General features: G+C 45.9%; 1 protein-coding gene across 1 annotated transcript in view; it reads right to left on the bottom strand.

Annotated features, from left to right (window-relative positions):
• Positions 1-16,601, bottom strand: part of LOC139265222 (sodium- and chloride-dependent neutral and basic amino acid transporter B(0+)-like) — a 186,992-nt gene that overhangs the window by 21,782 nt on the left and 148,609 nt on the right. The window contains exon 9 of the mRNA XM_070882148.1: positions 3,127-3,252. Coding sequence (XP_070738249.1) covers positions 3,127-3,252 — 126 coding nt within the window. The remainder of the gene's footprint in view (positions 1-3,126; positions 3,253-16,601) is intronic.

Below are 16,601 nucleotides of genomic sequence, written 5' to 3'. Positions count from 1 at the left end.
AGAAGGAGGAACTAAAGGAAATCCTTATTAGTCAGGAAATTGAGTTAGGGAAATTGTTGGGATTGAAGGCTGATAAATCCCCAGGGCCTAATCGTCTTCATCCCAGAGTACTTAAGAAAGAGGCCCTAGAAATAGTAGATGCATTGGTGGTCAATTTCCAACATTCTATAGACTCCGCATCAGTTGCTGTGGATTGGAGGGTAGCTAATGTAACCCCACTTTAAAAAAAAGGAGGGAGAGAGAAAACAGGGAATTATAGACCGGTTAGCCTGACATCAGTAGTGGGGAAAATGTTGGAATCAATCTTTAAGGATGAAATCGCAGCGCATTTGGAAAGCAGTGACAGGATCGGTCCAAGTCAGCATGGATTTATGAAAGGGAAATCATGCTTGACAAATCTAGAATTTTTTGATGATGTAACTAGTAGAGTGGACAAAGGAGAACCAGTGGATGTGGTGTATTTGGACTTTCAAAAGGCTTTTGACAAGGTCCCACACAAGGTGTGCAAAATTAAAGCACATGGTATTGGAGGTAATGTATTGACATGGATAGAGAACTGGTTGGCAGATAGGAAGCAAAAAGTAGGAATAAACGGGTCCTGTTCAGAATGGCAGGCAGTGACTAGTGGGGTACTGCAAGGTTCAGTGCTGGGACCCCAGCTATTTACAATATACATTAGTGATTTAGATGAAGGAATTTAACGTAATATCTCCAAGTTTCCAGATGACACTAAGCTGGGTGGCAGTGTGAGCTGTGAGGAGGATGCTAAGAGGCTGCAGGGTGATTTGGACAGGTTAGGTGATTGGGCAAATGCATGGCAGATGCAGTATAATGTAGATAAATGTGAGGTTATCCACTTTGGTGGCAAAAACAGGAAGACAGAATATTATCTGAATGGTGACAGATTAGAAAAAGGGGAGGTGCAACGAGACCTGGGTGTCATGGTACATCAGTCATTGAAAGTTGGAATGCAGGTACAGCAGGTGGTGAAGGCGGCAAATGGCATGTTGGCCTTCACAGTGAGAGGATTTGAATATAGGAGCAGGGAGGTCTTACTGCAGTTGTACAGGGCCTTGGTGAGGCCACACCTGGAATATTGTGTTCAGTTTTGGTCTCCTAATCTGAGGAACGACGTTCTTGCTATTGAGGGAGTACAGCAAAGGTTCACCAGATTGATTCCGGGATGGCAGGATTGACATATGAGGAGAGACTGGATCAACTGGGCTTGTATCCACTGGAGTTTAGAAGAATGAGAGGGGATCTCATAGAAACATATAAAATTCTGATGGGATTGGACAGGTTAGAGGCAGGAAGAATGTTCCCGTTGCTGGGGAGTTCCAGAACCAGGGGTCACAGTCTAAGAATAAGGAGTAAGCCATTTCGGACCGAGATAGGAGAAACTTCTTCACTCAGAGAGTTGTTAACCTGTGGAATTCGCTACCGCAGAAAGTTGTTGAGGCTAGTTCGTTAGATATATTCAAAAGGGAGTTAGATATGGCCCTTATGGCCAAAGAGATCAAGGGGTAGAGAGAGAAAGCAGGAAAGGGGTACTGAGGTTGAATGATTAGCCATGATCTTATTGAATGGTGGTGCAGGCTCGAAGGACCGAATGGCCTGCTCCTGCACCTAATTTCTAGGTTTCTATGTTTCTATCTGTTGTGGGGAAATTACTAGAGTCTATAATCAAGGATAGGGTGACTGAACACCTTGAAAATGTTCAGCTGATCAGAGAGAGCCAGCTGGCAGCATGGATTTGTGAAACATAGGTCATGCCTGACAAATCTGATTACATTTTTTGAAGGGGTGACTAAAATAGTGGATAGGGAAATGTCTATGGATGTTATTTATAAAACTTTCAGAAGGCAGTTAATAAAATCCCTCATTAGGGACCATTAACTAAGGTTGAAGCCCATGGAATTGAAGACAAATTATTGACCTGGTAAGGATATTGGCTGAACGGCTGAGGACAGAGATTAGGGATATTGGGGAGGTATTCAAATTGACAGGATGTGACTAGTGGTGTTCTGCAGGGATCTGTGTTGGGGCCTCAACTGTTCACAGTATTTATTAATGACTTCGATGATGCCATGGAAAGCCACATATCCAAATTTGCCATTGACACAAAGATAGGCGGCATTATAGGCAGTGTAGATGTAAACATTAAATTACAAGGGGATATTGATAGATTAGGTGAATGGGCAAAAATGTGGCAAATGGATTTCAATGTAGGAAAATGTGAGGTCATCCACGTTGGAAATAACAAGGATAGAGCAGGGTACTTTCTAAATTGTGAAAAGCCAAAAACAGTGAGGTCCAAGGAGACTTGGGGGTCCAAGTGCATAGATCATTAAAACATCCTGAACAGGTACAGAACATAATTAAAAAGGCTAATGGAATGCTAGACTTTATATCTAGAGGACGAGAATGCAAGAGAGTAGAAGTTATGCTGCAGCTATACAAAGCCTTGCTAGACCTGAAGTACTGTGACTAGTTCTGGGCACCATACCTTAGGAAGGATATATTGGTCTTAGAGGGAGTGCAGTTCGAGGGGTTAAATGGCCTACTCCTGTAACTATGTCCCTACGTTGCTACAAGTGACTGTTGATGCCGAGACTTTTATCATTTAAAAGGAAATTGAATAGATATCCGAAAAGGAATAATATTAAGCGATACATGGGAAGGGTAATGAAACGTGATTAGAGCAGATTAAGCAGGTAAAGAGCTAGAGGTGGAACAGCTGTGATGGGCTGAATGACCTCCTTCTGTCCTGAAATGTGTAAGATTTTTTGTTTCGATGAATAAGCTTAAAATTGGAAAAATGGAATTAATTCCTGCAGTAAATTTTCAGTTAAAAATACAAACCGCAATTGTACTATCAGCTTTTCCAAATGTTGGGGTGACTTCCTCTGAATCTTACTTTACTGCAGGTGATAACTCATTTAAAACAAACAGGTTCACGCTCCATGAAGAGAGGGAGCAGAGAATTGATACACAAATGCATTGAGCATTCATCCACTTACATCACCAACAGTAATTTCTCACCTTATATTGTAAATGAATACTTTAGATAATTTCCTTTTATAAAAGTGGAAAGAGATTGGTTAAATTAAGTGATGTCACTCTTACCTATATTTGCAAACTGAGTGTCGAGTCCCAGAGTGACCAGCATGAAGAAAAATAAAATGGACCATAAAGGTGCCCAAGGCAACTGTGCAAGAGCCTCTGGGTAGGCAATGAAAACCAAACCGTAACCTAAACAGTAGATACAATTGAAATGGTGTAATTAATGGTGCTTAAAAAAAGAGTAAAGATCCCTCTACTCTGCCCCAACAATGTGTCTACAGAAGAGATTGTACCAGTGTGACTTTTCCTCATAGCAACCATCCTAAGCCTCTCAGTGATGTTGTCAATAGTATACGATTAACCCACGCCTGTTCATTGCATTGCAAGTAGCACGCTAAATAAGTGCTGCATGCTCTTTTACACGATTTCTGCATGCAGCCAGTGCTATCTGCGCTATTCATTGCCTGCACGCGTCAGCAGGAGGCCCAATATCACAAGTGGCTAGCACCATCTAAAGGCAGCCTGCACCTCTTAAAAGGGGTTGTGCATTGGGGCTGCAAGAAGTGGTGGGAGATTTTTGAAAAGTCAATCTGGGCTCTGATACTTTGAGCAAGGTCTGAACATGCAAGACAGTATGAACCAAGATTTTCAGACAATGCACTGGAGGTCTTGGTGCAAGACATGGAAAGATGGAGATACACTGTATCCGCAGTGAGGCAGGAGAGTCTATTGACAGATGCTCAGGAGGCAGTGGGAAAAAGTAATGTCAGAGGTCAATGCCAGATGTGTTGCTCCAAGAACATGGATGCAGTGCAGGAAGAAGTTTGACGATCTGACACAAGTTCTCAAGATGAGGGAGTTCACCATAAATGGCATATTCTATTAACTGCACCATGATCCTCATCCACTGATCAATTCTTTACATCCCCATCACCCATCCAGCAACAATCTCTATCAATCAGTACTTTACCTTTCAATTCCTATGCTTTACCTTTACCTCACACACTTAGCACTGTTGCAAGCCTTACACCCACAATGCACAACTTGTGCACACTAGCAGCTATTCAACCATGGCAGCCACATCACCCAAACATATTACAGGACTCTCACTGACACACCTTCCCCTTTCTTGCAGGAGAAGGTGGCGCATAACAGCAGGCAGCAGGAATGAACTGGAGGAGGACAGGCGCACCTACATGTTTTCGCCCCCATGGAGGAGACTGTGCTGGCCATCATGGGAATGGGGAACATCGAGACATTGGCTACTGTAAGCAATCGATGATGAGAGTATCTGCGTAGCTAATCCTCCTTCTCTCATCCCACTTCTCCCTCATCCTTCAGTCTCCTCTGACTCACAAGCTGCAGATAGTGTAAGCACGCACTTCTTACTTTCTAATCTCCTCTCAACACAACTCAACCCTTGTCCCTTTTTCATTTCAGGTACCCATGAACTGAAGCCTGCCCAGTCAGAGGAGGAAGAGGAAGAGGACAGTGAAGATGACAAGACACCGTCACTCAATCTTACACTCACAGGCACCAGCTCAGACATTGGCACTATGTGTATTTTAGAGGATAGAATAAAAGGAGGGATCTGCATGTAGTGAGACACCAGGGACAAATGCACAGGAGCCAGGATGGGGGTGGGGAAAGGATAGCCCAGGTGCCAGCTCGTCGGAGGGTGAAGGCACACACTTGTTCAGCTGCAGATGAAGGCTGATGGGTTACTTAACCAAATGCTTGATACACTGGAAAGCCTGCCAGAAATCTGATAGCAACTTTCACAGGGCTTTACACAAAGCTTGGAGCCCATTCTTTCGAACATGGAAAGGGTGGTCACCTCCATCAGCACACCTGTGGTATCTACCATGATGCAGTGTCTGATGGCTGATGTTACAGTTTCCATTGCAGCAAAAACAGCTTCCAAAGGTCTGAGTGCTGCTGTGGAAGCTCAGATTGCATGGATCTGAATACAGCGGGTGTTCAAAGGGACCTCCAAGGCATCACAGTGGGCCATCAATCCGTTCTTCAACAGATCAGTAGGATTGCTGATGCACCGTCCCGGAAGATTGGCAATAGCTCCAAGCAGCACGAACCTGCTGAACTTGATCAGGGTGACAACATTCCTGCTCCCACCCCTCCCACTCTACCAGCTGCTGAGGTAACCTTTCTGTATCTGCAGTCTCCTCAATTGTAGGTCAACAGCCTTCCAGCACCCATGCTGCAGCTACTGGAGAAGCACCTCGTAGGAGCACTAAGAGAGTCAAATGCACACAGATGGCAGGCACTAAAGGAATGCACAAGGGCGATTAGTTTATTTTTGTAAGTACTATGTCAAAATTGAATTTATAATTTGGATTGGAATGTGTATTTTCTGCTGGTCAGTGATAGAGGAAAGGTAAGGAGTGCGGGACTGATGGTGAATGTGGAGGTCTGGTTGAGTTTACTGATATTGCTCCTGAAATAGGCTGGAGCGTGGCATTCGAAATGTTGCATACTGATTGATGTCATAATCTGCCCGCTCTGCATGCTGCTGATTCTACACACAGAAACCCCTTTACCAAGATGGTGTCCAGTGCAATTCCTATTGGAAGTGTAAGCGCACATCTCGGACCCCATTTTCGAGCATTAGGAGGCTGTGTAGCGCATTTAAAAATGGGTGCTACAGAGCCGAATTACTTCCCCCTTATTTTCAGGCATTATCTGTTTGATGTCCCCAGCTGATGTACAATCCTTATTCAGAGCACAGGTAGGCATAGAAACATAGAAAATAGGTGCAGGAGTAGGCCATTCGGCCCTTCTAGCCTGCACCGCCATTCAATGAGTTCATGGCTGAACATGCAACTTCAGTACCCCATTCCTGCTTTCTCACCATACCCCTTGATTCCCCTAGTAGTAAGGACTTCATCTAACTCCTTTTTGAATATATTTAGTGAATTGGCCTCAACAACTTTCTGTGGTAGAGAATTCCACAGGTTCACCACTCTCTGGGTGAAGAAATTCCTCCTCATCTCAGTCCTAAATGGCTTCCCCCTTATCCTTAGACTGTGTCCCCTGGTTCTGGACTTCCCCAACATTGGGAACATTCTTCCTGCATCTAACCTGTCTAACCCCGTCAGAATTTTAAACGTTTCTATGAGGTCCCCTCTCATTCTTCTGAACTCCAGTGAATACAAGCCCAGTTGATCCAGTCTTTCTTGATAGGTCAGTCCCGCCATCCCGGGAATCAGTCTGGTGAACCTTCGCTGCACTCCCTCAATAGCAAGAATGTCCTTCCTCAGGTTAGGAGACCAAAACTGTACACAATACTCCAGGTGTGGCCTCACCAAGGCCCTGTACAATTGTAGCAACACCTCCCTGCCCTTGTACTCAAATCCCCTCGCTATGAAGGCCAACATGCCATTTGCTTTCTTAACCGCCTGCTGTACCTGCATGCCAACCTTCAATGACTGATGTACCATGACACCCAGGTCTCGTTGCACCTCTCCTTTTCCTAATCTGTCACCATTCAGATAATAGTCTGTCTCTCTGTTTTTACCACCAAAGTGGATAACCTCACATTTATCCACATTATACTTCATCTGCCATGCATTTGCCCACTCACCTAACCTATCCAAGTCGCTCTGCAGCCTCATAGAATCCTCCTTGCAGCTCACACTGCCACCCAACTTAGTGTCATCCGCAAATTTGGAGACAGGAGTGAGCTGGACAGATGGAACTTGGGCGATTTCCCAAGGGCCTCCCCCCCACCCCCATTAATGGTTCCTTGCGCTGTATTATTAGATCTGACGTTCTCCTGTGAGAAGCCCAAAGAACCTTCAATCTCTCCCCCACCTCACCTCCTTTTATGACCCCTCACACCAGCTCAGACACTTTCACCCGGGGGAATTACATAGTGCAAGTGAAGTTATTGCACCAGGTGATTTACAGAGCATGAATGAGACGGACGTGTGGTGAGTGGGTGACGATGCACGACCTTCTCAGTCAAGGCAAAAGAGAAAGTTTCCCACAACTTCAGAGTCAGGAGACCAAGAACTCATGGGTAATCACCTGAAAGTAGGACAATGGAGGCATTGATCTCAGTCTCTCAGAATATGGAGCCACTGACTCTCAAGATTACAGCCCTCATTTGTGGCCATATCAGGGAGGCTTTCTCTACATTACAGCATCAATGGAGCATCTGCAGCTCCACTTCAATCTGTTGACTGTCCCACCTCAGAAGCAGCCAGAGACCAGTCGGTCCAAGGAAGCACAGACTGTCACCTTTGTGGCAGTAGTGGGCTGATTAGACAAAACTGCGTACTGGCTTTCAGACATGGGGAACACAGGCTGTTGTCTCTCATGTCATTCAGGTTCTGATAATTGGCATTCGACCAGCCGCCTCGCCTTGATCAGTGGGGACACAGATCCAGGACCCGGTAAAATGGGGATGGCTGGAGATGTTATAAGAACATAAGAAATAGGAGCAGGAGTAGGCCATGTGGCCCCTCGAGCCTGCTCCGCCATTTAATACTATTATGGCTGATCCAATCATGGACTCAGGTCCACTTCCCTTCCCGCTCTCCATAACCCCTTACTCCGTTATCGTTCAAGAAACTGTCTATTTTTATCTTAAACTTATTTAATGTCCCAGCTTCCACAGCTCTCTGAGGCAGTGAATTCCACAGATCCACAACGCTAAGACAAGAAATTTCTCCTCATCCCAGTTTTAAATGGGCGGCCCCTTATTCTAAGATTATGCCCGCTAGTTCTCGTCTCCCCTATCAGTGGAAATATTCTCTCTGCATCCACCTTGTCAAGCCCCCTCATAATCTTATACATTGGATAAGAATTCCAGTGAGTAGAGACCCAACCTACTCAACCTTTCCTCATAAGTCAACCCCCTCATCTCTGGAATCAACCTTGTGAAACTTCTCTGAACTGCTTCCAAAGCAAGTATATCCTTTCGTAAATAGGGAAACCAAAACTGCATGCAGTATTCCAGGTGTGGCCTCACCAATATCCTGTACAACTGTAGCAAGACTTCCCTGCTTTTATACTCCATCCCCTTTTCAATAAAGGCCAAGATTCCATTGGCCTTCGTGATCACTTGCTGTACCTATATACTAACCTTTTGTGTTTCATGCACAAGCACCCGCAGGTCCCGCTGTACTGCAGCACTTTGCAATCTTTCACCATTTAAATAATAACTTGCTCTTTGATTTTTCCTGTCAAAGTGCATGACCTCACACTTTCCAACATTATACTCCATCTGCCAAATTTTTGCCCACTCACTTAGCCTGTCTATGTCCTTTTGCAGATTTTTTTGTGTTCTCCTCACACATTGCTTTTCCTCCCATCTTTGTATCGTCGGCAAACTTGGCTACGTTACACTCAGTCCCTTCCTCCAAGTCGTTAATATAGATTGCAAATAGTTGGGATCCCAGTACTGATCCCTGCGGCACCCCACTAGTTACTGATTGCCAGCCTGAGAATGAACCATTTATCCCTACTCTCTGTTTTCTGTTCGTTAGCCAATCCTCTATCCATGCTAATATATTACCCCCAACCCCGTGAACTTTTATCTTGTGCAGTAACCTTTTGTGTGGCACCTTTTCAAATGCCTTCGGGAAGTTCAAATACACCACATCCACTGGTTCCCCTTTGTCCACCCTGTTCGTTACATCCTCAAAGAATTCTAGCAAATTTGTCAAACATGACTTCCCCTTCATAAATCCATGCTGACTCTGCCTGACTGAATTTTGCTTTTCCAAATGTCCTGCTACTGTTTCTTTAATAATGGACTCCAACATCTTCTCAATCACAGATATTAGGCTAATTGGTCAAAAGTTTCCTGCTTTTTGACTGCCTCCTTTTTTAAATAGGGCTGTTACATTTGCAGTTTTCCAATCTGGTGGGACCTCCCCAGAATCCAGGGAATTTTGGTAAATTACAACCAATGCATCCACAATCCCTGTCGTTACTACTCTTAAGATCCTAGGATGCAAGCTATCAGGTCCAAGGGATTTATCCTCCTTTAGCCCCATTATCATGTTCTACATGAGGCTCCTGTATATATAAGATATATTATATATAAGAGCAGAAATCTGTCCTGTCCCTCAAAGCACCAGGTCAGTGGCACACAGGAGGCAACATCAGGCTGCCCAGGAAGAATGGAGTATTGTCACTTTGGAATTCCTTTTATTGAATGAGAATGTGCACTTATTTCTTGCTCTGTTATTAATGGAGAATTTCATAGTCATGTGGGGCCAGAGAAGTATAATGTCATGTGGTTTTCTGGGATGGGAATTGGTTTGGAGGCTTTATAACTTTTTGAATGTGGGGGAGGAATATATGGGAACATATTACAGAGCGTTTCCTGGTCTATGTGCGTTGCAGCCGGACTGCCCAGCTGCTGTACTGGAAACTCAGGGAGGTCATTACTGATGGCAGCAAGGGAATGTGCTGTCACCAATGAACCATCTGCTGACTTGACAGACTTCCTTGAAGAGCTCAAAGAGGACAGAATTCCTGAGCATCATAGAAACATCTAGTAAATCTGCCATTCATGTGAAGGATTCTTCATATTTGGTCACATGCAATCTGCACATTCAGCTCGTGGTACCCGTTCTATAATGAGTTCCCAGCAGCATGGGCGAGCACGCGCATGGTAGATTCCTGGATCACAACGGGAGGCACATCACTGCCACAACAGGGCAGAAGACCAGGAGAAATGACTCATATTCCACAAACCACCTCACCGATGCTCCATTGACACTGTGGTGATTTTGCTGCACAGTGTGGGGTAGGTTGTGCTGTGTGTTGAGGTATTCAGATCCTCTCACACCACCTCATGAATAACACAGTGAGTTCTGCGTCATGTTTGTGTGTCAGGTAAGAATCCCCAAACATGTTCTGTGAGAGCAGCATTTAGGAAAGTGTAATGGAGGAGAATGGTGATGGGAGGGAAATACCCGAGCAGATTGTTTACTTCTCAGACACATACTGCAGCACCACCCAGTGTCCAGGATATTTGAATAGCCTAGTTGGATAGGTAGACTATGTTTTGATGCAACTTTACCTGGTTATCATTCTAATTACCTACCACAGCACCATTTACAGGCATAACTGGTACTGCACACTCTGTTATAAACCACCTGTCACTTTTAATATATAACTAGTGGATTTCCCATTTCATTGCTCACCCGAATGTCTGCTCTATATCTGATTTTGTATCTGTGATCCTCATATTGTTGTTTGTTTCTCTATTTCTCTGACCTTCTGATATCTTCTGCTACAGGACAGCAACAGTGGGTGAATTTGGCACTTTGCAAACCCCACAGGGCCAGGCCAACTAGTTCCACTCGCTTGGACCCAACACCCAATATACTTCCAGTGAATTACATAAACTACACATAGAGCCTGTTCTGTAAATATTTCACTATCTCAGGTTTAACAGATAAGATCAAACAAACAATCTGACAATGTCAGAAATACATAGATGTTACAACACAGCAAAAGGCTATTCAGCCCAACCAGTCCGTGATGGGATTTCGCCGCCTTGCGAGCAAATAGCTCCAATCACACTGTGGGCAAGTAGTTCCGATCACACTGTGGGCAAGTGGTTCCGATCACACTGTGGGCAAGTAGTTCCGATCACACTGTGGGCAAGTAGTTCCAATCAAACTGTGGGCAAGTAGTTCCAATCAAACTGTGGGCAAGTGGTTTCGATCACACTGTGGGCAAGTAGTTCCGATCACACTGTGGGAAAGTGGTTCCAATCACACTGTGGGCAAGTAGTTCCGATCACACTGTGGGCAAGTAGTTCCAATCACACTGTGGGCAAGTAGTTCCAATCACACTGTGGGCAAATAGTTCCAATCACACTGTGGGCAAGTAGTTCCGATCACACTGTGGGCAAGTAGTTCCAATCACACTGTGGGCAAGTAGTTCCGATCACACTGTGGGCAAGTAGTTCCGATCATACTGTGGGCAAATAGTTCCAATCACACTGTGGGCAAGTAGTTCCAATCACACTGTGGGCAAATAGTTCCGATCACACTGTGGGCAAATAGTTCCAATCAAACTGTGGCCAAGTTGTTCCGATCACACTGTGGGCAAATAGTTCCAATCAGACTGTGGGCAAATAGTTCCGATCACACTGTGGGCAACTAGTTCCAATCAAACTGTGGGCAAGTAGTTCCGATCAAACTGAGGCCAAGTGGTTCCGATCACACTGTGGGCAAGTAGTTCCAATCACACTGTGGGCAAGTAGTTCCAATCACACTGTGGGCAAGTAGTTCCAATCACACTGTGGGCAAGTAGTTCCGATCACACTGTGGGCAAGTAGTTCCAATCACACTGTGGGCAAATAGTTCCGATCACACTGTGGGCAAGTAGTTCCAATCACACTGTGGGCAAATAGTTCCGATCACACTGTGGGCAAGTAGTTCCAATCACACTGTGGGCAAGTAGTTCCAATCACACTGTGGGCAAGTAGTTCCAATCAAACTGTGGGCAAATACTTCCGATCACACTGTGGGCAAGTGGTTCCGATCACACTGTGGGCAAGTGGTTCCGATCACACTGTGGGCAAGTAGTTCCGATCACACTGTGGGCAAGTAGTTCCGATCACACTGTGGGCAAGTAGTTCCAATCACACTGTGGGCAAGTAGTTCTGATCACACTGTGGGCAAGTAGTTCCAATCACACTATGGGCAAGTACCGATCACACTGTGGGCAAGTAGTTCCAATCACACTGTGGGCAAGTCGTTCCGATCACACTGTGGGCAAGTAGTTCCAATCACACTGTGGGCAAGTAGTTCCAATCACACTGTGGGCAAGTAGTTCCAATCACACTGTGGGCAAGTAGTTCCAATCACACTGTGGGCAAGTCGTTCCAATCACACTGTGGGCAAGTAGTTCCAATCACACTGTGGGCAAGTAGTTCCAATCACACTGTGGGCAAGTAGTTCCGATCACACTGTGGGCAAGTAGTTCCAATCACACTGTGGGCAAATAGTTCCGATCACACTGTGGGCAAGTAGTTCCAATCACACTGTGGGCAAATAATTCCGATCACACTGTGGGCAAGTAGTTCCAATCACACTGTGGGCAAGTAGTTCCAATCAAACTGTGGACAAATACTTCCGATCACACTGTGGGCAAGTGGTTCCGATCACACTGTGGGCAAGTGGTTCCGATCACACTGTGGGCAAGTAGTTCCAATCACACTGTGGGCAAGTAGTTCCAATCACACTGTGGGCAAATAGTTCCAATCACACTGTGGGCAAGTAGTTCCAATCACACTGTGGGCAAGTAGTTCCAATCAAACTGTGGGCAAATAGTTCCGATCACACTGTGGGCAAGTAGTTCCAATCACACTGTGGGCAAGTAGTTCCAATCACACTGTGGGCAAGTAGTTCCGATCATACTGTGGGCAAGTAGTTCCAATCACACTGTGGGCAAGTAGTTCCAATCACACTGTGGGCAAGTAGTTCCAATCACACTGTGGGCAAGTAGTTCCAATCACACTGTGGGCAAGTAGTTCCGATCACACTGTGGGCAAGTACCGATCACACTGTGGGCAAGTAGTTCCAATCACACTGTGGGCAAGTAGTTCCGATCACACTGTGGGCAAGTAGTTCCGATCACACTGTGGGCAAGTAGTTCCAATCACACTGTGGGCAAGTAGTTCCAATCACACTGTGGGCAAGTAGTTCCAATCACACTGTGGGCAAGTAGTTCCAATCACACTGTGGGCAAGTAGTTCCAATCACACTGTGGGCAAGTAGTTCCAATCACACTGTGGGCAAGTAGTTCCAATCACACTGTGGGCAAGTAGTTCCAATCACACTGTGGGCAAGTAGTTCCGATCACACTGTGGGCAAGTAGTTCCGATCACACTGTGGGCAAGTAGTTCCGATCACACTGTGGGCAAGTAGTTCCAATCACACTGTGGGCAAGTAGTTCCAATCACACTGTGGGCAAGTAGTTCCAATCACACTGTGGGCAAATAGTTCCAATCAAACTGTGGGCAAATAGTTGCAATCACACTGTGGGCAAGTAGTTCCAATCACACTGTGGGCAAGTAGTTCCAATCACACTGTGGGCAAGTAGTTCCAATCACACTGTGGGCAAATAGTTTCAATCAAACTGTGGGCAAATAGTTTCAATCACACTGTGGGCAAATAGTTCCAATCACACTGTGGGCAAGTAGTTCCGATCACACTGTGGGCAAGTAGTTCCAATCACACTGTGGGCAAGTAGTTCCGATCACACTGTGGGCAAGTAGTTCCGATCACACTGTGGGCAAGTAGTTCCAATCACACTGTGGGCAAGTAGTTCCCATCACACTGTGGGCAAGTAGTTCCGATCACACTGTGGGCAAGTAGTTCCAATCACACTGTGGGCAAGTAGTTCCAATCACACTGTGGGCAAGTAGTTCCAATCACACTGTGGGCAAGTAGTTCCAATCACACTGTGGGCAAGTAGTTCCGATCACACTGTGGGCAAGTACCGATCACAATGTGGGCAAGTAGTTCCAATCACACTGTGGGCAAGTAGTTCCGATCACACTGTGGGCAAGTAGTTCCAATCACACTGTGGGCAAGTAGTTCCAATCACACTGTGGGCAAGTAGTTCCAATCACACTGTGGGCAAGTAGTTCCAATCACACTGTGGGCAAGTAGTTCCAATCACACTGTGGGCAAGTAGTTCCAATCACACTGTGGGCAAGTAGTTCCAATCACACTGTGGGCAAGTAGTTCCAATCACACTGTGGGCAAGTAGTTCCAATCACACTGTGGGCAAGTAGTTCCAATCACACTGTGGGCAAGTAGTTCCAATCACACTGTGGGCAAGTAGTTCCAATCACACTGTGGGCAAATAGTTCCAATCAAACTGTGGTCAAATAGTTCCAATCACACTGTGGGCAAGTAGTTCCAATCACACTGTGGGCAAGTAGTTCCAATCACACTGTGGGCAAGTAGTTCCAATCACACTGTGGGCAAATAGTTTCAATCAAACTGTGGGCAAATAGTTTCAATCACACTGTGGGCAAATAGTTCCAATCACACTGTGGGCAAGTAGTTCCAATCACACTGTGGGCAAGTAGTTCCAATCACACTGTGAGCAAGTAGTTCCAATCAAACTGTGGGCAAGTAGTTCCAATCACACTGTGGGCAAGTAGTTCCAATCACACTGTGGGCAAGTAGTTCCAATCACACTGTGGGCAAGTAGTTCCAATCACACTGTGGGCAAGTAGTTCCAATCACACTGTGGGCAAGTAGTTCCAATCACACTGTGGGCAAATAGTTTCAATCAAACTGTGGGCAAGTAGTTCCAATCACACTGTGGGCAAGTAGTTCCAATCACACTGTGGGCAAGTAGTTCCAATCACACTGTGGGCAAGTAGTTCCAATCACACTGTGGGCAAGTAGTTCCAATCACACTGTGGGCAAGTAGTTCCAATCACACTGTGGGCAAGTAGTTCCAATCACACTGTGGGCAAGTAGTTCCAATCACACTGTGGGCAAGTAGTTCCAATCACACTGTGGGCAAGTAGTTCCGATCACACTGTGGGCAAGTAGTTCCAATCACACTGTGGGCAAATAGTTCCGATCACACTGTGGGCAAGTAGTTCCAATCACACTGTGGGCAAATAGTTCCGATCACACTGTGGGCAAGTAGTTCCAATCACACTGTGGGCAAGTAGTTCCAATCAAACTGTGGACAAATACTTCCGATCACACTGTGGGCAAGTGGTTCCGATCACACTGTGGGCAAGTGGTTCCGATCACACTGTGGGCAAGTAGTTCCGATCACACTGTGGGCAAGTAGTTCCAATCACACTGTGGGCAAATAGTTCCAATCACACTGTGGGCAAGTAGTTCCAATCACACTGTGGGCAAGTAGTTCCAATCACACTGTGGGCAAATAGTTCCGATCACACTGTGGGCAAGTAGTTCCAATCACACTGTGGGCAAGTAGTTCCAATCACACTGTGGCCAAGTAGTTCCGATCACACTGTGGGCAAGTAGTTCCAATCACACTGTGGGCAAGTAGTTCCAATCACACTGTGGGCAAGTAGTTCCAATCACACTGTGGGCAAGTAGTTCCAATCACACTGTGGGCAAGTAGTTCCGATCACACTGTGGGCAAGTACCGATCACACTGTGGGCAAGTAGTTCCAATCACACTGTGGGCAAGTAGTTCCGATCACACTGTGGGCAAGTAGTTCCGATCACACTGTGGGCAAGTAGTTCCGATCACACTGTGGGCAAGTAGTTCCAATCACACTGTGGGCAAGTAGTTCCAATCACACTGTGGGCAAGTAGTTCCAATCACACTGTGGGCAAGTAGTTCCAATCACACTGTGGGCAAGTAGTTCCAATCACACTGTGGGCAAGTAGTTCCAATCACACTGTGGGCAAGTAGTTCCAATCATACTGTGGGCAAGTAGTTCCGATCACACTGTGGGCAAGTAGTTCCGATCACACTGTGGGCAAGTAGTTCCGATCACACTGTGGGCAAATAGTTCCGATCACACTGTGGGCAAGTAGTTCCAATCACACTGTGGGCAAATAGTTCCGATCACACTGTGGGCAAGTAGTTCCGATCACACTGTGGGCAGGTAGTTCGAATCACACTGTGGGCAAGTAGTTCCAATCAAACTGTGGGCAAGTAGTTCCAATCACACTGTGGGCAAGTAGTTTCAATCAAACTGTGGGCAAGTAGTTCCAATCACACTGTGGGCAAGTAGTTCCAATCACACTGTGGGCAAGTAGTTCCAATCACACTGTGGGCTAGTATTTCCAATCACACTGTGGGCAAGTAGTTCCAATCACACTGTGGGCAAATAGTTCCAATCAAACTGTGGGCAAATAGTTCCAATCACACTGTGGGCAAGTAGTTCCAATCACACTGTGGGCAAGTAGTTCCAATCACACTGTGGGCAAGTAGTTCCAATCACACTGTGGGCAAATAGTTTCAATCAAACTGTGGGCAAATAGTTTCAATCACACTGTGGGCAAATAGTTCCAATCACACTGTGGGCAAGTAGTTCCGATCACACTGTGGGCAAGTAGTTCGAATCACACTGTGGGCAAGTAGTTCCAATCACACTGTGGGCAAGTAGTTCCGATCACACTGTGGGCAAGTAGTTCCAATCACACTGTGGGCAAGTAGTTCCAATCACACTGTGGGCAAGTAGTTCCAATCACACTGTGGGCAAGTAGTTCCAATCACACTGTGGGCAAGTAGTTCCGATCACACTGTGGGCAAGTACCGATCACACTGTGGGCAAGTAGTTCCAATCACACTGTGGGCAAGTAGTTCCGATCACACTGTGGGCAAGTAGTTCCGATCACACTGTGGGCAAGTAGTTCCAATCACACTGTGGGCAAGTAGTTCCAATCACACTGTGGGCAAGTAGTTCCAATCACACTGTGGGCAAGTAGTTCCAATCACACTGTGGGCAAGTAGTTCCAATCACACTGTGGGCAAGTAGTTCCAATCACACTGTGGGCAAGTAGTTCCAATCACACTGTGGGCAAGTAGTT

The sequence above is a fragment of the Pristiophorus japonicus genome, chromosome 6 (assembly GCF_044704955.1).
Source record: "Pristiophorus japonicus isolate sPriJap1 chromosome 6, sPriJap1.hap1, whole genome shotgun sequence".
Lineage (NCBI taxonomy): Eukaryota > Metazoa > Chordata > Chondrichthyes > Pristiophoridae > Pristiophorus > Pristiophorus japonicus.
The sequence above is the reverse complement of the archived record's forward strand: the minus strand, read 5'-3'. Positions and strand labels throughout refer to the sequence as shown.